Source organism: Bombus pascuorum, chromosome 10 (genome assembly GCF_905332965.1).
Source record: "Bombus pascuorum chromosome 10, iyBomPasc1.1, whole genome shotgun sequence".
In the NCBI taxonomy this organism is placed as follows: domain Eukaryota; kingdom Metazoa; phylum Arthropoda; class Insecta; order Hymenoptera; family Apidae; genus Bombus; species Bombus pascuorum.
This window is the reverse complement of record NC_083497.1, coordinates 2,675,751-2,703,261: the sequence shown is the minus strand read 5'-3', so window position 1 is coordinate 2,703,261 and position 27,511 is coordinate 2,675,751. Positions and strand designations below refer to the sequence as shown.

At 37.2% G+C, this 27,511-nt stretch overlaps 1 protein-coding gene across 3 annotated transcripts; it reads left to right on the top strand.

Moving 5' to 3' along the window:
- The first annotated feature begins 1,845 nt into the window (after positions 1-1,845).
- LOC132911148 (fatty acyl-CoA reductase 1-like) lies at positions 1,846-13,554 on the top strand. Of its 3 annotated transcripts, none has more exons than XM_060967548.1 (8): positions 1,846-1,999; positions 3,185-3,463; positions 6,586-6,902; positions 7,516-7,763; positions 9,497-9,680; positions 12,659-12,844; positions 12,901-13,152; positions 13,221-13,554. In XM_060967548.1, the coding sequence occupies exons 2-8, from the start codon at positions 3,227-3,229 to the stop codon at positions 13,333-13,335; spliced, it is 1,539 nt and encodes a 512-aa protein (XP_060823531.1). In that variant the 5' UTR covers positions 1,846-1,999; positions 3,185-3,226; the 3' UTR covers positions 13,336-13,554. The 3 variants fall into 3 exon arrangements, with proteins under 3 accessions (XP_060823531.1, XP_060823529.1, XP_060823530.1); XM_060967546.1 differs by having other exon boundaries at positions 12,901-13,161; XM_060967547.1 differs by lacking the exon at positions 1,846-1,999 and adding an exon at positions 2,007-2,161 and having other exon boundaries at positions 12,901-13,161.
- Positions 13,555-27,511: the final 13,957 nt, after the last annotated feature.

Below are 27,511 nucleotides of genomic sequence, written 5' to 3'. Positions count from 1 at the left end.
TAGCTGTACATTTATGTACATGTATGGATTGAAAACATACGCATATTTATGACGCACGTTAAAAACTTCTTTGACTAATGACGTTTTTAGATAATTCGAGAAAAAAGAGAATAATTTGTAACATATTTACAATTGTAGATTGGTATAAGCAGGTATATTGGTGCACGTGCTATATGCTAGTATCTACAGGTATAATTATTATCGAGTTTATAGTAAAATAAATTACCAGAATTCTTGCTTGGTTGAAAACAGTTCTTAAATTAAAGTGTATGAATAAAGCGGGCTAGAATTGGAGCCGCCATAATCCGGTTTCGTTTACGTTTACTGACTCGTTGAATTGGACGGAAAAGAGTAAGCTACCTCTCACATGCCCTAAACCAGGGCTTCTTAAACCGAGACCCAAATGGGATCGCATAATAGAATTATGGGGTCGTGAAAATTTTTACAACTATACCAAACCAGTGAAATGGGAAATATCGATGATATCTAATATCATTTTCTATACTAATAGAATCATGAAGAATTCAGTGATTGTGGGTTATGAACCGACTTAACTATTAAGCACAGTCAAAAATATTATAAACAAGAATTATATATTACTATCGATGAACGATTGTTTTTGACAAAAGCAAGGTGTAAATTTATTCAGCAAACGCCCAGTACACCTGACAAATGTGGTATCAAACTCCAGTTATCATCCGATGTGAATAGCAAATATATTATAAACGACTTTCCCTATTTTGGAAAATATGAAGGGAGAGGACCTTCAGTTCCGCTTGGAGAATTTGTCGCTTTAAAATTAATAGTACATTAGCATACAGGGCGTGGATGAAATTTAACCATGGAAAATTTCTTTGGAAGCGTGTCGATTGCGGGTATGCAGTTACCAAAAAGAGTTACGGTTTTTCGAACAGTTCGTACAAGCAAAAGAGAATTGTTAAAATTGGCAGAACAGACAAAGCACTGTATGACACGCTTCTCGACAAAATTATATTGTTTAAACTCTTGTACTCTAACAATTTATAAATCTAAACCAAATAAAATAGTACTGATTCTCTTTCAATGCATACATCTGTAGAAATACAAAAAAAGTAATGCTCATATCCCGGAGACAATTAGAATATATATCATCAAATTAGGTGTAGGGATGATCGGTCAAATGGCCAGATAATACACTGTAAAATTTATATCTCGGAGATGGCTTCTACAAGTATTTTTCAATATCTAAGACTGAGTCGGGATAATCACAAGGATTTTACATAAAGAAACCGCGGGAGAAAAACTTTCGAGGCAAGAATGTTTATCTCTGTTGAGAGAAAAACTTACCACCGAATAGGAAAAAAGGCAATAACTATGCAAAGAAGATCCAGCAGAACCAGTAACAAATACGAATACCGCTCCACGTGAAAAGAAAATATGCAAGATAGGACATTGCAAAAACGCTAAGACTAAGAAAATTGGTCTAAAATGTAAAAAATGCATGGAAGATGTGCGATCGAGAAGCCTATAATTTGTAAAAAATGCAGTGAAAAATAATGAAATATACATTATATCTTTCTAAATGAAAGAAACTAAATTTTTTCACTGTCAAATTGGCTATTATATTCGTTCTATATCAAGAATTATAGTTGCTTTAAAGACCGGTCATTTGACAGGCCACGGTAAAAATAGGTCTATGTGGAGAATTTCATTATTATATAAGTTTCAAAGTCGTGATATTGCAACATACATTCCGGGTGGAAAGAACGGGGGAATTTGCAATGTAAATAATTATCAATCGTTTTATGACTGTAGTTCGAGAGATACAAATACTCTTGCGATTTATTGCATTCGGATATTTTTCGTTCAATCGTCATCGTGGACGGACGTCAAAGTGAAACCACGCGAGTTCGGCATTTCCATATATGCGGAACATGATTTCAACGCGAGTATCTTGAACTAGTTCAATTATTTTCTTACGCTGCTGGAATAAGTAGCACGGAAGGGTCCTTTTCGTGCGGTAAGTGTCGCTTGTTGAACATTGCCACTTGGAACAGATACGAACAGACACGAAACGGACTGTGTCAGGAGAGGTGGTCTTGCATTATTATAAAGAAATAGATATATTAATGTAATAAAATATCTCACACATCATGGTCCTGATGTCATTATGGTCATTAATGTGAGTGAATATATATTGTTGGGTTTTTAATGGTTAGAATTGCGAAATGTTGGAAATAGTAATGAAGTGACTTTATAATACGTACTATCGAACATCTTATATCTTCAGTTTGCAGGCCGGGCCGCAGTCCTGTTAAAATTATAGCGTTGCCACGGTATATTAATGGAAAAACGCGTAATTTCTTTTACATGCTAATTTATACTCGAAATTCTACTACTTCTAAATTTCACATGCTCTACCTTCACTTACTGGCTATCTCATATATGCTGCTGAAGATTCCGAACTTATACCAGTAAAAGCGCGTAGAGTCACGCACACCACTTCTCACACACTTACACTAACTCAAGATCACATCAATATTTCAGAAAATTTTGTTCATAAAGAAATCAGAATATATACTTCTGATCAGTTCTTTCGAATGCAATAAATTGTATTTCAAATATTTTCTGAATGAATCAACAGTTAATGAAGTATTTCGAGGTCGTAAATTTTATTAATTGAGCCTGTATATTGATTTACAGGTAACAATTTGTATGTTATATTATAATATTCGTTTAAACCTTTCCAAGCTATTTGAATGATAATAAAGGTGAAATATTTCTTATAGAAGAAAGAAAAGTATTGTTTAATTTTTATACTGTTTTCTTCTTTTTAAATAGCGTTTTGCATACATTAGCATTCCAAAAATCTTTGAATTCAGATATGTTTACCTTAAAAGGGGCATTTCTATAGCATCGATATTTAATGAAAACATACGTAAATTATTAATGGTTACGCATATAATTGCGTTTGGAAATTTACTTTGCAATTGAGTTGTACTGCAACAAAATCGTCCACATACACAGTTCGCGGAACAAACCATCATCGAGGAATCATTTTTCCTTTAGTATGGATTATCCTGAATTTTTTTTTTTTTTTTTTTTTTTTTAGGAAATAATGGATATATAGAAATCTTATATATAACATTATACGATACTCTTTATTTATTAATTTTCCGATGTATTTTTTCTTATTCATTTGCAGATATCTGGGTTGAAAGAGTGAAAGCCCTGTGATTTTGGTACAATGAATACAAAACTTAATGAAAACGAGATAAAGAAAAAATTCCGTAATGTGAATTCCATCGAGGGATTCTATGCCGGAAGTGGAATTCTTATTACTGGTGCGACTGGATTCGTGGGCAAAGGCCTCCTCGAAAAATTGATACGCACGTGTTCACGCATCTCTGCTATTTTTGTATTGATCCGTCCAAAACGTAACCAAATGATAGAACAACGATTTAAGAAGATAATAGATGATCCGGTTCGTAAATAATATGCTACTCGCTTTTTGGAATTTCATTATATAAGTCTCGGATTAATAAACAATTGCCAAGAAACAAATGAATTATCTTCGTAAGTTCATTTCAGCCGTTTAATGCATATATGGTGCAAGTCAATTCTTGCCTATTTGGTTCAACACGGCGATTTAAAAAACTAACTCTCATTCTGTTTTGAGCATAAATGGTATCAGTATATACTCGTTAATTTTGGGTGGGTATCATAGTAGCTAAGAATGGCCCACTCAATTCCCTACAGAAGTTTTATTTTGTCATTCACTAACTGATAATCAACTTCTTAACTTCCAACATTTTTGTACTAAACGGCTCATTTTCTGGAAAAAGATGACATAAATAACAGTGAACGTTTAAGTGAATATCGAACACATCAACAAACGCGGTTAACATCATCACTTTTGCGTACTTTCCCTTTTATGAAGTCCATCAGTGCAGCTTTTCATCTCATACATTTATTCATTTACTTAATAGATGCCATTCGAAACAAATTGGTTCATTTCTTGTTCCTTATCGATGAAGACTTTTTACAGGGTAGCAGTTTAAAATTTCAATCAATTATCTAATTTTGTATCATTAAAACTGCCTTTTTATTTGTGCTTTTCCACCCTTCTCCTATACAATCATAAAGCACGTAATACTGTCACAATACTAAAATACTGGAAGGCGTACATATATTAAAGTTATTGAAATATTGTTTCTGCTAAATATTATGCCTTTGATTGAATCTCACAAGTTCTCTCGATATTTAGCTATGTTACATTAGAATATTCCTTTTTAGTCATTAAATAATCTTAAAATTAAAAATTCAACAAGATTCTACTTGCATTTTTCCACGTGGTTCTCAAATACAGAGAATAATAACTTTTGTTAAATATTAGATAATCAGACAGCTAGTTCATTCTGCTTGGAAGAATTAATTTTGATTTGCAACAATTGATTGAATTAATGAAGAAGGAAGAATTGCTGCCGATTACAATATGTAACCAGAGAGGAAATGAGAGTGGTCACGTTCGTAGCTCTAATTTCACATAGTACAGTAGTACAGATGCTGCATTACGCGGTCAATACTGAAAAGTGATTCACGCAAGTATATTCAAAAATTTATGCAATTAGGGAACTTTCCTTCTCATTAACATAGACAAGAATCTGTTTAATTCCACGCTACAAAAAGCCTCTTTAATTGTACGGTTATACAGAAACGTTCATATAAATTTTTCTGTCCAAAATAGGTAAGTATGAGAATAACAAAATAGTGCAATAATTAGGCTATTTGCAAGGTGCCCAAGAAAGAGAAATTGATTGTTTACTATATTTTTTCTCGAGGAAATAGGAGAATATTCCCTTCCAAACGATAATGAATCAGTAAAATGAAACAGTAATTTTAATATATTTTCAATATACGATAGCGTTTTAGATTTAAAATTAGATTGACTTTCGTCGCGATAGTGTTTTCGTTGTAGTAAAATCTAAGTATCAATTGTTTAATAATAAATCGTAGCACACTGAATAAAATTTCTGATGAAATGTATGATATCTCTGACATCTGTCTTACATGCGTGCTCCTTTACAAAAACGATGAAAACAGGAAAACTAATTGATTATAGGCAAAATGTAAAGAGATGAAAATATAATGAATAATTTGTGCAACTATGTAATTGAATAAAGTAACTAACCACACTTCTATCTATCTTATCGATGGGATTAATTAATTAAATGTAAGATAAGCAGAATATATGTATTCAACAAATCAAAATAACAATTATAGTTATGTATAATAGTCAAGCTAGCTGCATGTTTTTCACACACTCTCTCACAGTCTCACACCCTCCTTTCGGGTTGTATATGACTTATATTCGGTTAATCAGTTTAACTTGCAGCACTTACTTTCGTTAGTGACGAAAATTTTTGGTCCTATGGAGTTGGATCTCTGTTAAAATTAGGAGGATTATATTAAAATGAACATTTCATATTATATTGAAAACAGACGAAACGTCTCATTTGATATCCAGCGAGAAAACAGCGAAAGATCGGAAAAAAGATTGTGCAAAGTGAAACAAGTATATAAAACCTTTCAGCGAAAATTTAAGAAATAACCAATTACAAAAAAATATATATATATAAATATAAATATAAAAATATAAATATAAAAATATAGGGCATTATGTAGCAATATTGGTAGCGAAAATTTAAATTTAGCGGACAGTCGAATATTTTTACAAAAATTTAATATATCTGTGAATTTCTTATGAATATAAAAAAAACTATTGCGCATGAAGAATACATTAAAATTATAGTATCAACTCCATCGATCTGTTATCGTTTGAAAGGGAATATTTTCACTTCTTTTCTAAAACAAACATTATAAACAATTACTTTCTCTTTCTTGGGCATCTTAGAATTAGTCTAGTTATTGTATGATTTTGTTATTCTCATACTTACACATTTCGGACAATTAAATAGGTTCTTGCAGTATTAAGCTAAATAGATACTTGTCTATGCTAATGAGGAACCAAATAGGGCAGGTCCGTAACTTTATAGGTTCTTGTATATGCTAGCGTGGATCACCTTCCAGTATTGTTCACGTGGTGCAACATTAGTCCGGGAAGAATCAGGAACATAAACGCGAGTTCTCTCATTTCCTCTTTGATATAAATTATTGTCTCATGGAGATATGATAGTTGATTATAATAATGCACGCTTAAACTGACTTATGAAAATATGTAAGCCCTGCAACATTGTATGCATATACTATGCGGGCTAGATACATTTTTTGAAACTTTGTCAGCGCTATAATGAAATGCGACTATCGTAATTATACCGAACAAATTTTAAACCAGTCTAGGAATGTATAAAAAAATTGCAAGTCAGTTTTGCGGACGTACACTTTCAACACACCATTGACCGCCTAAGCGAATAAGTAAATAAAAACTAACAACTTAACTTTCTGCGTAAAAAGAGAATTTATCCCGGATCGATCAGGAATGTGTTAAGAGAAAATTAGTATACTTCATTTATATAATTCTATGTGGGGAGATATTAATTATAATATTCTATATTGAGAACTGAGCTTATATATTATCTTCTTCAGATTTTCGATTGTGTCGGAGCACAAAACCCAACAATTTTCTATAAAATTCATCTCGTGGAGGGCGACGTGACTCTACCAAATTTAGGTCTTTCGCAAAAAGACAGAGATATGTTGATAGAGAATGTAAACATAGTGTTCCACATTGCGGCAACTATAAGTTTCCATCAGCCATTGAATACGATCGTCGATGCAAATGTGAAAGGTACCGCTAATATTATCAAACTGTGCAAGGAACTCAAGCATGTAATCAGCGTTGTCTATGTGAGCACTGCCTACAGTAATCCGAATCTATCAGACATCGAGGAAAAGGTCTACACGTAAGAATCAGTTATAATTTGTCATTTCTGAAACAACTTTTTATATATCGTGCATAACCTACTTCTAAATTTAAATAAACGATGAAAGTAATTGACAGCTTAGTATAATTTGGTTACTTATTTACCTAATTAACACTTGCAAGTCTCCATTGAAATGAAAAATACTTGTTAAAACAGGTATAGATTTAAAAAAGCTTACATAAGAAATAATCAATGACACGTGATCTGTCAATGATAAAAATTACGGATTGAAAGTTATTTTGCCTTTTACTAATTTCTTTTTCTTATTAAATTTAATGATGAACCTGTATTCTTGATACACGTACATGATAAGAACTAGACACGGATACCATTATAAATTCATATTCTAAGATGAATAAACATGATTTGAGCAGTAGAATCTAAGCAGAACTTTGTTCGTTTACTAAAAATTACAGCAAGTACTTCATCTTCGATATTTTCTATATTATTGTGTATTATTTTATTATATTCTATTATATTATTATGCATTCTATGCGTTTTTCCATTTTAAATCCTTAAATGTGTCGAATTTGCAATTTGTTAATGAATTCAGCGTGACGAATACGTTATCTTATGCTTGATAATTTTGCAGCACAAACCTAGATCCCTCTCTCGTGATAGATATATGCGACCGACAAGACAAAGAATTGATTAATCTGCTCGAAGAAAGAGTTTTAAAAACTTATCCGAACACATACACGTTCAGCAAGAATCTTGCAGAGCAGACAATATCCAACAATAGCAAAGGATTGACTGTTGCGATAGTGCGACCAAGTATAATTTCTTGCTCGCTAAAAGAACCGTACCCTGGTTGGTTGGTACCTTTTTCTGGACAAGCAGGTATTTTTATAGATATTTACAATTATAATTCCTCGTCACTTCATATCTCACTCATATCGCAAATAGCAGCGTTTCATTATATCCAAGTGATTCCGAATAATACAATTCACACGTATCACAAGACCTTAGCTCTCCATAAGTTTCATAAGAATGAAAGAAATCGGCAATAGAATAAAACTGCGACATTTCTTAACTCGCACATTCTGAAAGTTACGTACATGGAAATATATTTTTTGCGCATTGCGCTATAAAAATTAGTAAATGATACGGTTGTTTCTTTCTTTTATTAACATAATTCCGGGGATATGAAACTTTAACGTACAATCCAATTACAAGCAATTAGTTTCAGGCTAGTATAGTATAGGATTATGCCTGAAAGAAGACTAGGAGCTGAGAATGTCCAACTATTCATAAAATTCATTCATGTTTGTAATTATGCTGTTAATGGAATTAAATTAAGCATAAGAAGTGCGATGTGCCTCTCGAGACAGTAGAATATGCTTTGTTACGATGTACATAATGTATTCAACGTGAAATAACATAAAATTTTAGAGCACACGGTAATATCATTTTATGTGGCAACAAGAAGCGAATTATACTTTCGTGTAAGAGGCAATAATTTTAAGTAATTATATAATATATACGATGGATATATATTAACATTGGGCAACTTCTTCAAAGAGTGGCCAAACGCAGAAATTGACGCTGTATGCTTTCCAACATATCATAAAGAAATTGCTGATATGCTAGAAGATTGGTTATCGTTATAAAACTGTAGACTGTGGACTGTGGCTCGTGTGTTAGCTGAGATATTAGGGTCCTTCATCTTGCAGTAAAAGAAAGATTACTCTCCTATGAAAGGACAAGACTGATGACGACTGAAGGAATATATTGGAACGAGAAGTGACCAAAAGTCAAATAAGAAAGGAGATTACTCTAATTGGACGAGAAAGAAATTCTCGAATATTTTTCCACGGCTGAAACTTCCGACGATTGGAAATCCAGATTTTCATACTGTAGAAACTTTTACGGAATATGGAGTATTTAACTTCTCTTAGGTTTGAGTTGGAAAATCTACATGTAGGAAATGTTGAATGAACGGATTTTGAATTATATCTCATTACTTACAAACATCGAATAGTCGTTGACAGTACAGAACGCTAAGCGCCACGAAGAAAAATCCCGTTTGTCACTTACGACACACAGAGGGGGGAAATGACACAAACAACGCCTAAAATTACTCAGTCTTCTTGTGCGATATGAAAATTCAATTAAATCCTTTATATAAGCTTGAAATTAAAAACAAATGTAGTCAGTTATCATAATCGTTTTGATTATGAGAAACGATCTGCACAGAAGCGATTACGCTGATAAACTCCACGAATTACGATAAAAAGGGGAAACAGTTGTGACATTGCAAACGTTATTCCCTAAAATTCAAGTTAAGATATACGATCGATTATACGATTTCTTCTTTCAACAGATAAACTCATCGCTATGAGTTATTTGCGAAGTTGAACGACAAACATTTTTAGACAATGAAGTTAAAAAATTCAGAAAAATATAGTTGTAATTAATTTCTGAGAAGCTAATTAACTCTAATCTTTACCAAATCGCCATTATTTAAGCTGTGCTTGTGCTGGCAGTTACAACTACTCTTTCCATATCTGTATCGCTACATTTCGAGACAGTTGAGAATCATTAATAGCTTTTGAACCAATTTGATGTTGCAGGTATCTTCGTTACTATCGGCAAAGGAATTGCAAAAGTACTATTGGGTAAGAGAGATGTAATATCAGATGTAGTACCTATTGATTATGTAGTCGATGTGATAATGTGTGCCGCGTGGCACGTCACGCTACACATTAATAATGAGGTCAAAGTTTACAACTGTACGAGCAACGCACGTTCCATCAAGTACGGAAACGATATTTATTACATAATTTTCTCAACTAACGTAATTCAATTGTTAGGGTATCCTAAAAGCTGTGATTCATTTAAGCAACGCGATCAATAGAAACGCCAATGAATAAAGTGCATTCCAGTGTGATTAATCTACAAAAGATTATAGTAAACCTAGAAAAAGGTATTGAGAACACAAATGGATTAGAACCAGTCAGATTTCTTCTGTGAATATCGGTATATAGGATTGATTTATTCTAATGAAAGTGGATGAATCATAGAAACGTCTTTACACTTTTACTACTGTCTTCGGAAATATGAAAAGTATGTCAATTCGATGAGCAGTAACATTTTTGTGTTTACCGATTTCTTCGCAACGGCTTGACCAACCGAGATTTGCATCTCGTAGGACATGTTCTAAAATATCCCGTTATAAAATTCTTCTGTATTATTCTTTCTTTTTTCTTCTTGCGATAACCGAGTCTTGATGTATATTTGTCGATTGGGTTCAGCTATCAGAAAGATATCTTTTTTACAGGTATTTCCTCGATTGGTTTGATCCCCGATTGATTTGATTTTGCAAATGAAGTTCTCGTTACCTTTGCGTTTCTGCAAGTGCTCTTTCGTCATGTGGTTTATTGCTCAATGTCTCCATTGTACTTCGTGGCTTGAAATGTTGCTACTGCTGGAGATATCGGATGTAGCCATCGATATCTTTGAATCTGCTTCTAATTGATTCTTTGCGGAATTTTATGAGTACCGAATCCGACAATTTTCTCTCTTCCAGCTGATCTGTTGAAAGTGCTGGCTGTGGAAATATCTTTACAATTCCCATTGCACCTGTTAAACTGTCAAAAATTGCTACGTTTCGTCGCAGTTGTCACAGACCCAGAAACAGTAATTTGATAGACAGCCATCGAAGCAATAACCAGATAGTAACAGGATAGCCGCGTCTGATATACACCCAACGATAAACCCCCCCCCCCCCCCACGAAGTAACAAACCTTATTATTAGAACAAATCAGCACTCACCTTTTGTGTTATAACACTTTGAATCGTTACTCTGTTAGATTCGTACAATAAATGTTACTATTACATCTAAATTCCAAATTTTTACCTTACTTATGAAAAGTTCGAACTACGACACTAGGAGATCACCGGTGATCCGTCAATTTCGTAATTTCTTGTGTCTCCTACGTGATGCAATATAACTCATGATCCCTCATCTAACGTTATTGAATACACTCCTTCATAATTACTCTTTCATACAGTGCATTCAAAATAACAGCCTGGACGAGCGTTGCTTCAATAATTTGCTCTGCATCAGCAAATTGTTAAACGGTTGGGTTCCCAAATTAATAGAACTAATTTCTTTGCAAAAACATCTCTGAAAACACAGACAACTTTCACAGACTTAATTAAAATTTCCATTTAAATAACCAAAATTTCATTTCTATCACCACTTTATTTTCTAGATAAAGAACGAGACATTCTCTTTAAACCGAAAACTTCCTTAACGTAATGGAGATACAACTCGATTCTATGCCTAACGAAGAAAAACACATATTATTTAATCACCTTATCGATATTACGATATTGATGTGCGCGAAAAGCTGCGTGATTCCTTTGACCGTAAAGTTTATTGCCATTTTTCATTAAATCATTAATTCATAAATAATTTCTGTAGGTGATAGCAAAACAGAAAACTTTCGATCGATTTGTGCTGCATTCTGTTGCTCAATATATATCCTATTTGCACATGTTTAATGATTACACGTGTTTGAAACTTCACCCTTTACGACAGAGTGTTGTAGCATCAAGCTTTAGATATTACTAGTTTCCTTATTCAGACAAACTTCCTCTGTAACAAACTTCCAATGACTTTCCAAGCGTAATTAAATTATTACAAAAATCGACTTTCCGTTATAATTCCAATACTAAGCTTATTGAAATTCAAAATATTTACGCTACCTTTGAAATTAGCAATAATAACCAGAATGATAGTAACTTCATTTGGATTTACATTGGGATTACTGGCAACGAGAAGCTAGATTTACTCGAAAAAGAAGCGACAAACGAAATTTATACTTGCATCAGATATCAGAGTTTCATTTATAGTCAACTCGCATTAACATTTTTTGTTCAAGAACAGATTGAAAGTAGGAACGTTTTTGGATAATCTGATTCGGAACAACATTTAGAACAATATGAGCGATTTTGAGAAAAATTTCCTCCGCCGAGATATAAATAAAATATCGATCGTACATAAAAAATTTTGAGTCATTGCAGGAACTTGCAAATAAAGTTTTACAATTGTTTGCAGCAAGTTGCTAATAAAATTGTTTTCGAGCCGAGCCTTATTGCGTTACGATTAGCCCAATTATTAGGTTGCAAATTAATAAAAACTGCTTGTCTATGCGCAGTAGACTCTCCATATCTGAATTATTGAATCTGGGTACACCTACACTACGAGAATGAAAACAGACGCCGAGTATTACTAACAATGTTCCTCAGACTCTCCTTCAGCGAAGCGCTATTTTTCACTTTGTATTAGATCTTTCGTATGTGATCTTGATATTGAAGGTCTAAAAGTTAGTTATGATTTTCTTGAACCGTGTTCCGTACGAATCGTATTAAATTTAAATAAGTAATGAAAATTGCAAACCTCTTCATGCTGACTACCTAATTAGAAGTTGCAGTGATAAATAGATAATGATAGATGGAAATATTATATTTGTTATATAACCCACGTCGCATTTGAAGTTACTAATAAACATTGATAACAAAAGAAATATTGCACTAAGAATGTTGTACTCGGATTCATTTGTGTCCTCGATAAGTCGATTCAGAAAGCTGTAAATATGGTACGACTGAAATTATATAATTTTTCTTCAGATATTGCAGAATATTTTCTGACATACTCTAATAGTAATATGCGTTATTTTGAATATAATTCAATTAACTTTACAAGTGTAAATATTTCAATTTTCAAGACTTGGTGAGATCATAGATACGTTCCTGGAATGTACCAGAGAAAAACCGATGAACGATACGTTGTGGTATCCGAGTTGCACAGTAGTAGCAAACAGATATGTTTACAATGCACTGAATATACTTCTAAATGTTTTACCTGCGTTTGTCATAGATATCTTTTTAAGACTTCAAGGTGGTAAACCAATGTGAGTATTGAATCGTTTGTCAACCACGTCATAATACTCAAAAGACGACATTTCAGGGCAATGAATATGAGCAAATATTACAATAAGTTGGTCATAGCGACAAGCTACTTCAATTCGAATGAATGGTCCTTCAAAAGAGATAACACTACCAACATGATTAACAAGGTGAATACATTGGAAGACCGAAATATTGTTAAACTGGATTTGCAGGATATGGATTGGAAGAAATATTTAGCAGATTACCTGGCGGGACTTAAGAAATTTACTTTGAAGGAAGACACTCAATCTATAAACACAGCGCAGCAACGGTTATCGATGTACATATAGAAATATTTGATAAGATGACTTGATATGATATTTTCTTTTTTTTTTTTAGATTTTACAGGATTCGTCAGATGACTAAAGGATTCGGTATAATCATTTTATTTCCGATAATGTTGGTAATAATACTGCTATGCACTGACTATTTCAATGTTATGTTTTCCGCTTGAATCAAAAACAAAGTATATCGAACATTATGGAAAAGAGCTTTAGAATAGGAACATGTCGCTACATATAAAGGGTGTCCGGCAGAGTTATATATTATATACTATACAGTAAATATATGATATATTCTTCGAATAAAAACTGCGGAAAAATGAAGTTATTTGCCGATATTGTGAATAACACACATTACAAATTGTTAAAATATATTAAATATACTAGATACTTCAGAATACTTTATTGCGTGCTTGCTAGCTACGACCGCATGCTGGCAAATAACAATGGTTAACGACTAACTAGAACAAAAGAAGAAAGTAAGGCGAGCGCATTTCCGCCGAGAACATCGATCGCGGTGGTCACGCTTATACATTTCTATTTTTATTCGAATACTTCGATACTACTAAATGGCGGAGTAGAGACTGCCAAATACGCATATACAGTGCTCTCTCAAACAACGTACGGGTAGGACACCGGTTGACCGCGTAGAATATAACCCGTGTAGTTACAATGCTCCCGCCCCGTCTTCCCTTTCCACATAAGCTGAAGTACATAATCACATACACACATTTATATTTTGCCGATGCATGTGCATAATATACACTATTCTAAATTTACACTCTCACGATCACTCGTTATATTCTTCAATATAGAACGAGCAGCAACATTGAATTCAGGCAATTGACAAACTGTTTACAGAAGATAAGGATTTTTTTTCCGCACACATATAATGAAACTGTACTTTGCAGAGACACACTGCTTGTTGGATTTCTCTTCAAGTTCCACATCAGTTCGCTATGTGTTCGAATTCGGTGCCACGGCTTCTTGTATGCAAGAAAAAGATCTGAGGTATTATGTAGTTCACACGAACGAATTCGCATTTGTTAAATGTTAAGATATTAACAATGTACTGGATCTCGCAACTACCATAAATATTGCGAGCATCGTGAAGTTAGAATCGATCGATCATTCGAAACCATTTTCATCTTCATATTCCCTTGTCTCTGGTACAAAAATCTTTAAAATATACTTCAAAAATAGCAAATGTTTACATTGTAACTAAATAGTCCGTTTGCACCGTGATTGTCCTCACTTCGTAGACGTAGTGGATCTTATCGTCAAGATAATTTAAGTTCGAAACGATCTGCACAAATGTACGCAGTGTGGAATGAATCTTTGATTGCCAGCGCCAAATGTAACAAAGATCCTTCCATAACAACATACAACGATTAGGTTGTGTGTCAATGATTGACTTATTTGTATACGTGTCATTTAATCCAATCCAATCAATGCATGATTGCCATCAATATTTTCGAGAAAGGGTTGCTAATTTCCTTATTGACACTGGAAATACCAACATTGTCTAAAATCTCACATGCATTGATTCAGGAATCATACTTACGTACGATAAAATTTTATTGAAGTCCATCATATCAATGCAAAGTTTCAGTTATTGTTAATAATGATCTTTCCATCGCCGACACCATTTTAAGAACGTTGTTTGTAGAAAAATTTACACGATATTGAAATATAGAAATGATGAGGCGAGTAGTCTTCAGATTGGTGATAAAGGAATTTTCCTTCTTTCGTCGTCTTCCTTTAATTTACCTCCTTGTACTAAAATCACATAGCCCAGTCTGTTAAGGAATCTAAAATCAAAGTAGGTCACATGAGCGAATTGATCACTGATCCAGGCGTTTACATAGGGCAAACGTTAGCTACGCTTTTTGCGATTAACATTACCCCTACCTATGTCACTGCAGCAGTACCACCCATTGCATTAGAGTAATGTGAATATAAACGTTCTGTTCGACGCTCAGCGCGGCGTGAGAATCTAGCTAATGCTCTAACTGATGCTGCTAGATAACTAATGGTAGTAGGTACTACTTGGTGGGACAGACAGCTACGCTCGTTGAACTCCGATTGGGTGGCAACGTGTCGCGAGTTGAAATCTCGCTGTCCCTGGATGCCTGGATGCCTGAATAAAAGTTTCCAGAAAGAGCCAAGTGTGGCGGGAGGACGGTGGCCTACCTTGCGCGGTTGTGGGTAGTTTATGTGGAGCACTTGCGTATTCAGATATAAAACCAGGTCGACAGCTGGACCCCGTGTGCTATTAACTGTCCCGTCCGTGGAGGCTTTAGCCGGTAAAAATTCGGCCCTGCCTTATACTCCCTGTAAGGGAGCACGAAATAGGTATGGGTTATCGCGGCGTATGACCACCACGCTGTGAGAACCCCCCCCCCCCCACCGATAGATCTGATGTTTTTCCACAGTCTGATAGCGACCGATCTTGTCGGTGCTGATCCGGTGCGGAGAAATTCGAAGAAGTTGGTGGGCCCATGCTTAAAAAGACTACGCACCTCACCTTCTCATCAGTTACCCTGCACCGGCCTTGACCGAGGCAGAGTGAGAAAAAGTGAGTGGCACCAGGATTGGAATTACTTGGTAATGACAACGCGTATGTCACGAAAAAATTCAACAATTGACTAAAATAAAATAGAAAAATTGTCGATTTCCAAACAGGAGATCGAGTTCTTTATTTCCACTCAATTTATACAATAATTAAATTAAACCCTTTATAGTATTTGCGGTTCGCGACGATAGACTTTTAATATTCAGGCTGGTTCGGACTTATTCAGACTGGCTTGGATGATTTTGGGAGGAGGATTTATATTCTTTATTCGCTGGAGTGGGAAAAGGCTTTGGTCGTACTTATCATATATTTCTGAGAACGGGTAGAGTGACCGAACGCTACCCAGACGGTAGGGACACGTGATAAGGCGCTTGGAAGTTTACTATCTTATCGCATAGTTAGTCGAATTTCACCTGTGACATTCCCCTCTTCTTCAATTGAACTTGGTCCCTCAAGTTTTCTTCAGAAGACTTTTGTAGAATCAGACTCGACGTGGCTTGAAAATCACAGCTGATTCCTCTTCTTCTTCGAGGTGGTATATATCTTCTTCGGGATATATATGTCGGAGATGAAAGGACACCGGGTCCCCCCCCCGTTGGAATTATTTGGAAAAGCCTCAATACTGTAGCATTTACGAAATAACCCAGACACAGTCATTCGAAACTTGAGACAATGAGTTTAGGCTCGAGGCGACAACCGGTCGCCGAGCGTAGCCACGGTCACGGGATGAACGTTTCACCTAACAGAGATATAAAGTAACATAGCTTTCCTTTAAAGAATTGGCAGTACAGACACTTGACAATAATACATTCCAACAGCCCCGCAGCTCGCCACACACAGACCCCATTCTTTGGGCCAGATGATTGCCAGATGCCGATGCATCGTTTACAGTTTATGTTCAGATAACCTGAGGAACCGTTACAAATCTTAGGACTTAGTTAACTAAAGTCCTTCAGATTGACAAACAGTCTTTATTCTATCAGCCTGTAAATCTGTCACCTATTGCGGGAAGTTATGGGAAAGCCTGATTTGGTCACGTACGACGTTGCCTGCTAGGAACTCTCTCTCTAGGGCGGCTAGCATCCTTTTCTAACCGCCAACATAGAAATTGACCAATTAACAGCAGCGCCTATTTCCCTCACCCTCCGAGTGGAGGCTTTCTTTGACGAATCCGATGATCTCGTGCCCTTAGGCACACCCCGTCATAGTTTTCCTCTGCAGCGTCGTCGCGACGGAAAGTCATTCTTTTCTGGCAATCTGATTAGCTAAGAGTCAATCAAGCGTTCCTAGTATCGCGAGTAGTAAGTTGAGTCCGACTTAGACTTTGAAGCAAAGTATATTCGTTATCCCGTTGACCGTGGATTCGCTATATCGAACTTAGGGCCATTGTCATTAGCGTCCAGCTACCGCGTCCGTTTGTCAATCTTGTATCAGCCATACTTGTGTAATAAATATCTGTGCGACAACCATGAACAACACTGGTGAAGATTCATTATACGCCCCTAACGTCAACCCGACATCAGAAGTGGGATCACCACCGTCTACAATTAAGGAGCAGCTTCTGGCCATCGTGAGTCAATTGAAAGAGCAAGAGGCGGGTGCGGAACCTAAGGAAGTATCACCACCGTTCTTCATCACCTGAGTCTACGCGACGAACGTGTCGAGAAACTAGCGCTTACAAGCGACATCAAGACTCTGGACCAATTTTTGACGGAAATGAATGCTTTCCACTACGCGAAGAAGAGGCTGGCGCCTTCGTCAGGAAATCCATCAACGGGCCCCGAAGTTAAACGGCAGAAGCTACCTGACCCCCGGATCAAGTGTCGTCACTGTGGTATTCCCGGGCATAAGATAGCGGAGTGTCGTACGAGAATGAGAACCGAGAGACAGGAGACTGCACGACGCCAGGAGAAAAGCCGACCGGCTGGATCGCCCAAGGTGTCATGCTTCAAGTGTCGCGGAGAGGGCCACATCGCACCCAACTGCCCGCTGCTGCAGAAAACAAATCGCAACCCTGATAACGAACGTCGAGTCAACTCCTGCGTGGTGGAGTCTTCAACTGGTAAATTAAGCCATCTGGGTGAGTCGTTCTCGTTTTATTTCGATTCTGGAGCCGAATGTTCGCTAATCAAAGAGTCCGTAGCCTCGAAGTTTTCCGGCAAAAGAACGACCTACGTAGTAGTAATGCGAGGGATAGGAAATCACCGTATTAATTGCACGTCTCAAATTGCATCCATAGTACGTATTAATGGTTTTGCGTTGGAGATAATTTTTCACATCCTTGCCGACGGCTATCTAAATTATGACATCATGATAGGCCGCGAAATTTTAGCCAAGGTTTTAACGTAAATATTACCCAAGATAGCCTCAGTATTTGCAGGGCAAAAGCTGCCAATGTTTACAATATAACCGCCGAAAGTAAAATCGATATTAATGGGGTCGACACCGAGGTGCTCGGTAAAGATAAAGACCGATTGATCTCCATCCTCGGAGAATTTAAAAGTTCGTTTATTACGGGTTTCCCGCGTGCACGTGTAAATACGGGACAGTTAGGGATACGTTTGATTGATCCTAATATCACCGTACAAAGAAGCCCCCACAGGCTTAGCGAGGCAGAGCGAAGCATAGTGCGCGAACGAATAAGCGAATTAATTAAGGCAGAATGTAATTTTCACAGGTAATGAAACCGTTGTACGCACTTACCTCCGGTATTAAAAACCTAACTTGGACAGATAGACACGAAACCATAAGGCAAAAAATAATTTCCATCCTGACCAACGAGCCGGTGTTGATGATATTTGACCCGAATTACCCGATAGAATTACATACTGACGCTAGTTGGGACGGATACGGCGCTATTTTAATGCACAAAATCGACGGCAGAAACTGAGTAATAGAATATTACAGTAAGAGAACGAGCCCCGCGGAATCCAAATATCATTCATATGAACTAGAGACCCTGGCAGTTGTAAACGCCGTTAAACATTTTCGCCACTATCTACACGGACGGGAATTTCTCGTTGTCACTGATTGTAATTCGTTAAAAGCAGCTCGTAATAAAGTAAGTCTAAGTGACAGGGTTCATAGGTGGTGAGCTTACTTGCAAACTTTCACTTTCGACATTATGTACCGAGAAGGCAAACGAATGACCCACGTAGATTTCTTCTCGCGTAAACCGGTAGACACCGACCGCGCCCCCACCAACAAGATCGAAGAAAAGAAAATTAATCTGGCCGAAATCTCGGAAGATTGGCTACTAGCGGAACAACGTCGCGACCCTCAAATTTCTGAAATCGTCAACAAACTGCGAAACGACGAGCTTGCGGAAGACATTGCGAGTACGTATGAGTTACGATCCGGTACCCTTTACCGTAAAATACAAAGGAGAGGCAAGACCCTCTGCCTGCCCATCGTACCAAGAGGGTTTAGGTGGTCCGTCATTAACCACATACACCAGTCAATTATGCACTTAGGTTGGGATAAAACGCTCGAGAAACTGTACGAGTATTACTGGTTCGAAGGGATGGCGAAATATGTTCGCAAATTCGTAGAGAACTGTCATGCTTGTCAGATTTCTAAGGCGAATTCAGGCAAAGTGCAAGTTGAATTACATCCCATACCTAAGACCAGCATACCTTGGCATACCATTCACGTAGACATAACGGGAAAGCTGAGCGGCAAGAACGACTCGAAAGAATACGTCATTGTCCTGATCGATGCCTTTACCAAATTTGTATACTTACACCACACTCGTAAAATAGACTCACTTAGCACCGTTAAGGCACTTAAGTCCGCCATATTTCTATTCGGCAGTCCCTCTCGGATAATAGCAGATCAAGGGCGATGTTTTACCGGCAAAGAATTTCAAGATTTTTGTAAGGATAGACAAATTAAACTCCACCTAATAGCAACCGGTGCTAGTAGAGCGAATGGACAAGTAGAGCGTACTATGGGTACATTAAAGAATATGTTTACAACAGTAGAAACGACCGGGCGATCATGGCAAGACGCGATCGGCGAAATACAGTTAGCTTTAAATTGCACCACTCATCGTGTGACTAAATCGAGCCCGCTAGAATTATTAATTGGTAAAACAGCGAGACCCTACGGGTTACTACTATCTGAAAATACCGAAGAAAAGGAAATAGATATCTGCAACGTAAGACAACAGGCCATACGAAATATGGAAGATAGCGCTAAGTATGATAAGGAAAGATTCGATAAAACGAAAGCCAAAGTAGTTAAATTCAATCTCGGTGACTTTGTATTAAAGAAAAACGAGGAAAGGAACCAAACGAAACTAGATCCGAAATTTAGCGGTCCATTTGTGATAGCGGAAATTTTGGAAGGAGATAGGTACATTTTAAAAACACTAGACGGCAAACGGTCATATAAATACAGCCATGATAGGTTAAAGAAAATGCCAGATAGTCGCGTTCCTATTGAGTTGGACGTCTGCGGTGATGACGAGAACAGTGACCATGACGATGCGAGTACCTCGGTCCCAGAGGATCATGCTGACCACAGCACTTAGCAGAAAGAGTTTGCATATGCCAGTGTGGCGATATGGCAAAGGACAATGTCTTCATACATGTCCAGTGCGGTAATCAGGTGTCGGATCGAACATAGTGGCTCACATACGCCTTACGGGGGGCATACGGCCCAAACAAAGTAAGTGCGGGATCAACACACCGTTACCGAATTCGATTCAAGTATCATGGAGATAACATCTAACATAGTGTTTGAACAAAAGCTCAGTGTGGTATCATGATCCAGAGAACTGAGGGTCGTCCAGGTGCGAGATCGAGAATGGTCCATCATGTCATTACGCCCAGACTGATGATTCACAAAATGCGACTAGCACTTCGAATATCAATCGTAACGTTACGGATTTCCACTCTCTTTTAACTCTTTCTTTATCAAACGTCCGACCAGAATTTTTGCTGTCAAACTGGACCCTTGACCTATTTTGACACTTAACTAAATTGTAAATAACGACAGTTATATCGAATCTAACATTGGGGAAACCCAATATTCTAGATACACCCGAGGACGTGTGATAGTCAGGATGGCCGTGTCGGAGATGAAAGGACACCGGGTCCCCCCCCCGTTGGAATTATTTGGAAAAGCCTCAATACTGTAGCATTTACGAAATAACCCAGACACAGTCATTCGAAACTTGAGACAATGAGTTTAGGCTCGAGGCGACAACCGGTCGCCGAGCGTAGCCACGGTCACGGGATGAACGTTTCACCTAACAGAGATATAAAGTAACATAGCTTTCCTTTAAAGAATTGGCAGTACAGACACTTGACAATAATACATTCCAACAGCCCCGCAGCTCGCCACACACAGACCCCATTCTTTGGGCCAGATGATTGCCAGATGCCGATGCATCGTTTACAGTTTATGTTCAGATAACCTGAGGAACCGTTACAAATCTTAGGACTTAGTTAACTAAAGTCCTTCAGATTGACAAACAGTCTTTATTCTATCAGCCTGTAAATCTGTCACCTATTGCGGGAAGTTATGGGAAAGCCTGATTTGGTCACGTACGACGTTGCCTGCTAGGAACTCTCTCTCTAGGGCGGCTAGCATCCTTTTCTAACCGCCAACATAGAAATTGACCAATTAACAGCAGCGCCTATTTCCCTCACCCTCCGAGTGGAGGCTTTCTTTGACGAATCCGATGATCTCGTGCCCTTAGGCATACCCCGTCATAGTTTTCCTCTGCAGCGTCGTCGCGACGGAAAGTCATTCTTTTCTGGCAATCTGATTAGCTAAGAGTCAATCAAGCGTTCCTAGTATCGCGAGTAGTAAGTTGAGTCCGACTTAGACTTTGAAGCAAAGTATATTCGTTATCCCGTTGACCGTGGATTCGCTATATCGAACTTAGGGCCATTGTCATTAGCGTCCAGCTACCGCGTCCGTTTGTCAATCTTGTATCAGCCATACTTGTGTAATAAATATCTGTGCGACAACCATGAACAACACTGGTGAAGATTCATTATACGCCCCTAACGTCAACCCGACATATATATGTTGGGTGTTGCGGCCAGGGCACTTGGTGCTGGTGGGGCTGTCGCATTGTGGCTGTTGATTACGGTTACATTTCGGCAGCAAAATAGATTGATACATAAATTGTTCGGTATACATTTTTTGATGCATTTGAATACTCCTATCTTGCTTAATCCGTATATACCTAGCATGTGTAATGCTATGTACCCTAATATCTGGAGCGTGGTTAGTCCCCAATACTGTATATTTTTTATTCTAAATCGAAATTATGAGTTTCTATCTCGTCGCCTATTTTATCGATCGTGGTTTTATAGCCTTGTAAATTATCTATTACCTTTGGCGGTCGCTCGTGTTTGTCTAAGAGATGAGTGAAGCTATATGTTTGGATGCAAAATTTAATTCTTTCACGGTGTCGTTCAGGAATAATAAAATTCGTTTGATCGCGTTCTTCTCGGTCTCTGTGAAACTGTCGTCGCCTATGCCTATCTTCTAGTTTGCACAAATAATTTCTTTTAATTTGTTTAACCATTTGATTCTGTCGTAATTTCCTAGTTCTGTTTTGGATAATTGATAGAAAGATTTACGGTTCGGAGTCATTTTGAGAATTTTGGGTAACGCGTCGGTAGATTTCTTCCAATCGTGATACTTTATATCGAGTTCTATGTTTAAATTTTCGCTTCGTCTGGTCAAAACGTATTCTAGATAGCGCGTCGGCTGCGGTATTATCTTTTCCTTTCGTATATTCTATGTCGTATTCGTATTCCTCTAATTTTAGTCGCCATCTCATCATAGCGTGATGAGGGGTCTTTGCAGTTCTGTAGCCATTTTAGCGCTTGGTGGTCGGTTCGAATAAGGAAATTCCGGCCTAACAGATATTGTCGGAGGCGTTTCACGGCCCATACGATTGCTAAATGTTTTTTTTTTTCGGTTGTGGAATAATTTCGTTCCGGTGGGTTCAGAGTTCGTGAGATATAACAACATGGATGTCCGTCCTGTGATAAGATTGCACCTAACCCCTCGTTACTGGCGTCGGTCGTTAATGTGAATTGTTTTGCAAGGTCTGGGAATTTTAGTACGGGTGATGAACAGAGTTTGTCTTTTAATGTCTGAAATGCTTCCTGGGTTTTATCTGTCCAATGAAATGGTGTCTCTTTCTTTGTAAGTTCAGTGAATGGCTTCCCGATTTTAGAAAAGTTTCTGATGAATTTACGGTAATAATCTGCTAGTCCTAAGAAAGATTTGATGTCTGTGGGATTACGTGGCTGTTTGAAGTTACTGACAGTTTCTAATTTTTTGGGATTTGGCTTTACAGCTTCGGCGGTTACTATATGCCCGAGATATTCTAGTTCTGGTTTGTTGAATTCGCATTTGTCCGGATGTATTTTGAGTCCGAGTTCGCGTAAGCGTTGCAATACTATCACGAGGTTGCTATTGTGCTCTTCAATCGACTGTTCGAATATTATAATGTTTAAATATACTGTTGAGATATGTATAATTTTCTGTACTGGACTGGGACAAATGCGTATTAGAGTTACTCGTATGTGAGTATCAGTGTGTGGATACATGTGTGTAAGCGTCAGAGGGCGTCTAGGCCTTTGTTAGGACAAAAGACGAAGCATCTGGAAGAGTCGGTTAGCAGTCGAGTGTAGAGAAAGTGCTGAGACGCGTGCAAGTGTGAATCGATGAATATATGAGAAATCGTCCATGAAATAAATATATTATTATTTTAATATTAATCCCCAGTGTATATTCAGTATTCCTATAACATTATTTCGGTACCAAAGATCCACAATTCTCAACATATACAAAGCAATGTTTATTTATGAGTCCTCTTAGCGCGGTATCCATCATGCGTTGGAACGTTGCAGGTGCATTCTTTAAACCGAATGGCGTTCTATTGTAATGGTAGTGTCCTTGTGGTGTGGAGAACTTCGTGTATTTCTTAGAGTCTGTGTCCATTGGGATTTGGTGGAATCCGGAGGATAAATCGAGGGCTGAGAAGAATATTGCGTTGCCTAGTTGGGATAGTATGTCGTCTATGTCAGGTAATGGGTATGCGTCTTGGTCAGTTAGCTCGTTTATTTTTCTGAAGTTTATTACGATTCGCCATTTTTGTTTCCCTGAAGCGTCTGCCTTGTTTGGTACTACCCAGACTGCTGAATTGTAAGGGGAATCGGATGGTTCTATGATGTTCTTTTGTAGCATTTCGTCCATTTGTCGTTTAATTTCCTCTTTGTGGCAATCGGGTGGTGAGTAAGATTTTGAGTTAATTACTTTATTCCGTTTTAACGTTATTGTATGTTTAACAAGGTTAGTGCATGGTAAAAGGTTAGTCTCTAGATTGAATACGTCGAGGTAAAACAGCAATATCTTTTCGATTGGTTCACGGAGAGTTTTCTCTATATGCGAGAGTCTGACTAAATATTTAAATGTGGAGACTTGTATGTATTTGAATTTTCGATAGAATTGATTATTTTGGCTGAGCACTCATCACCATTGAAAAAGCATATCGTTGTCGGTTTTCCTTCTAGGTAGACTGTTTTTGACACTGCTTCTTCCAGAGATCCGTCGTTTTCCTGTTGCAATAAGAGAATATTATCGTCAAGTTTTCCGCTCCGCTCCGCAGCAATGTTACCCTGAAACTAAAAGAACCCTGAAGCCAACGTCGCACATGTACTTATGTACATGCACTTACATCGCTTATGGTCTGTCATCGACGCATTCTTTTGTCTATGCGCTATCGATGGGCTCAGCGCTTGAGAAAACCGAAGACCAGATGTAGAGTTTTCTTAGAAGTGGCGATCACTTCAACAATTTCCAACCGTTTGTAGTTCATAGCAGCGTTAGTTGGTTTCTTTAAATCTGAATTTTCAGTATGTATATAGCAGACATAACTTCTGAAAATGTGCAACTTCAATTTTCATTACCGGCCCACATAAAAAGGTTGTAAGAAATCCTATTATTAATAGTAAGGAGCGTTACTATTATTTGCGATTCGGAACAATTGCAATTCTTTCCAAATTTTCTGGATACATTATCTAGTACGCTAATCCTTCTAACTCCTATCCTTTTAACGTCCTTCAATTTCTTTAACTATTTTAATACTGATAGAGAATAACTGACAGCTTCGAAGATGCAAACATATGGAGAGTCAGATCCTTTATGCTTCAGTCACATTTATACTGCAGTAAACTTCTCAAAGGCATTTCTTGCAGCGTCATATCTGCAGTTATAAATGATATTTACATAGCTGTTTTTTTTTTTAATTGGTGTAGTCTACTACAAAAATAAAAAGATCGATGGCTGATGACCGTACAGTAAACAGATAAGCAAGCAGTGAACGAAGCGACGAATGTGTTGGCTGTACTTACGACTGCATCATAGGAACACACATATGGGATTGAATGCCTATTAAAGGTACTTTTCTCAGTCGTATACGAATAGCAGAAATATATAAGGTCGAGTAACGGTTACATGCATGTATAGAAAAAGGTTGTTCAGAACAATGCCCCGACGACATATTAAAAAATCATCGAAATCGGTGTATGATAGGGACAACAAGTACCAAAAAGTAATCACGTCAAATTATGTTCCCTTTAACACCATTCAGTTCTCTATCTGAAACGTTTTTCATTAAAATCATTATTTATGCAATAATCGGACTGGTTTCATTTATACATGCCTCGTCGTCTCATGCCTACCGTATACATGCCTCATTTATACAAATCGTTAATGCTTTACGGCTTGTGTTACGTAATTATTGTGATAATATGGAATAAATAAAGATCGTTTTAGTGGGATCATGTTTAAATAAAGTGTCAAAAGGGTCTCAGAACTTGATAAAATTTTCGTTATGTTGTAGTAGAAAATATAGGCAGATAAATGTATTTTTAATTGATGTATGTTACGTCCCGTTATCTGGTACGGGCTGTATTGCGTCCCTCGGTCGGGACAGTCACTAGCGGGACAAACATCATAGGTCGGACCACATTAATCCTAAGGTACGGTCATAAACGAAGTACCAGTTTTTATTTTACGGGAGTCGTAGATTCCCGTTTTGATTTGATTAATCGACGCCACGAATCGATCGATCCCTTATTTCTTTTGGGATAATAAGGGTGGTTGAGTGAATATGACTCTGGTCTTAACAGGTTATATAATATATTTAAAAGATCCAACAACTTCAGTGTGATACAATGTTATGTAGGGAATGACAAACTACACATGAGTACGATCTGAGACTGAGAAGAAAAATAACAACAAACGCAAATACTAGGAGGGTTGCAGAAATAGAAAGCAAGCAATGGATCCAGGAAATCCCTCTACAAAACCCCTTCAGCGTACTACCACAAGAGAAGGAACCAGACACAACGGAAAAACCAACACACAACACCAAACCACTACCAATATACATCGATGCTCAAGTAATAGACCCCCTCCTCGAACTGCTAAACAATACGGCAGGCAAAGAAAATTACATTTTTATTAAATGTTATAATTGATACAAATTTGTAAAATAACATTAAAATTAATTTTTAAAATTGCATCAAACTACATTAAACATTAAACACGTCATCGATCTTCAGTACGTTTTTATGCATATTTGATTGTTCTGAGTCTCCCCGCCAAGACCTTTCTTACTTCTACCGGATGGATATTTCAACGATCAGGAGTATTCTAAAAAAATCATACAAATTATCTGGAACAATCCCCTGTGGTGAATCATTTCTGTATTCATATTATTGTATATTTACGAATAGGAAAAAATACCAAGTGGATTTCAAGCAAAAGTATACTTTCCTCATTTGCGTTGTACCATAAATGGTAAACAAGAAATAAGAAACCACCACCTAGAAAATTTTGTTCTTATTTTTAAGCATCGTGTTACGTCGGTCTTAAAAGATGGCCTTTATTTTGAAAATAACAGTCCAGAAAATTAGTTCGAGGACATACCACATGCACCAATAACGAATGAATGGTAATTCAATTTGAACAATATTTACTGATTATTTTATTTCTGAACATAAATCAATTCAAAAAATAAAATTTACCTTATTAACATGGTTAGAAATTCTATATTTATTTCTGCCATTTTCCGCCTTTTGTGTGTAGTCCTCTCTATGACTCTTTTGTAAGTACGATAAAGGAGAACTTATCGACCGATTCGGCTTTATTATTATTTAAGTATTATTAATAAATAAATTTTGAAAAAAATTTTCGTCAAGAATAAATAAGAGCCACCTTAATGTACACCCCTGTGGAATATTAGAGAAGGTACGAGCTATTTATCGGGAACTGGTCGTTGCATGACAGTTTGGGAATTCCCAGATATATGATAGGATTTTCACTGTTGAGTTAGGGAAAAAGTGTAACGTGACGTTGATGTGACGCCAACCACATGAGAGACCAGGCCGCGCTTCGGAACCGATGAGGTGATGACGGAATTAAAGATCTGGCGGCACTCGGCGACAATGTATGTCGCCGAAGCGAGGTGCCTAATGAACCCTCAATATCCCAACGGTCCTTTCGCCGAGTGTTCGAGAACGCCTAACAAACGCGTGGATAGTAGGGATATTGAGAGATGACAAAGGAAAAGAATCAGTTTCCGCCAAAAGTCAGGCTGTAGGATTTTCAGTCTTGAAAGGTCGCGCCTAGAGTTCAGAAGCAAATTGTAGCCGATGAAAAACAAGTGTTAAGAAATAAATTCTCCTTTTTTTTTAATTTTTACTTTTATCTTTTATTTACATCTTCGATCC

Bases quoted from the DNA above. Each gene is read 5' to 3' on its own strand.
- LOC132911148 (XM_060967546.1), top strand. From the start codon at position 3,227: ATGAATACAAAACTTAATGAAAACGAGATAAAGAAAAAATTCCGTAAT. The intron at 3,464-6,585 runs GTTCGTAAATAA...TATCTTCTTCAG, and splicing joins AGAAGATAATAGATGATCCG to ATTTTCGATTGTGTCGGAGC. The intron at 9,681-12,658 runs GTACGGAAACGA...TCAATTTTCAAG, and splicing joins AGCAACGCACGTTCCATCAA to ACTTGGTGAGATCATAGATA.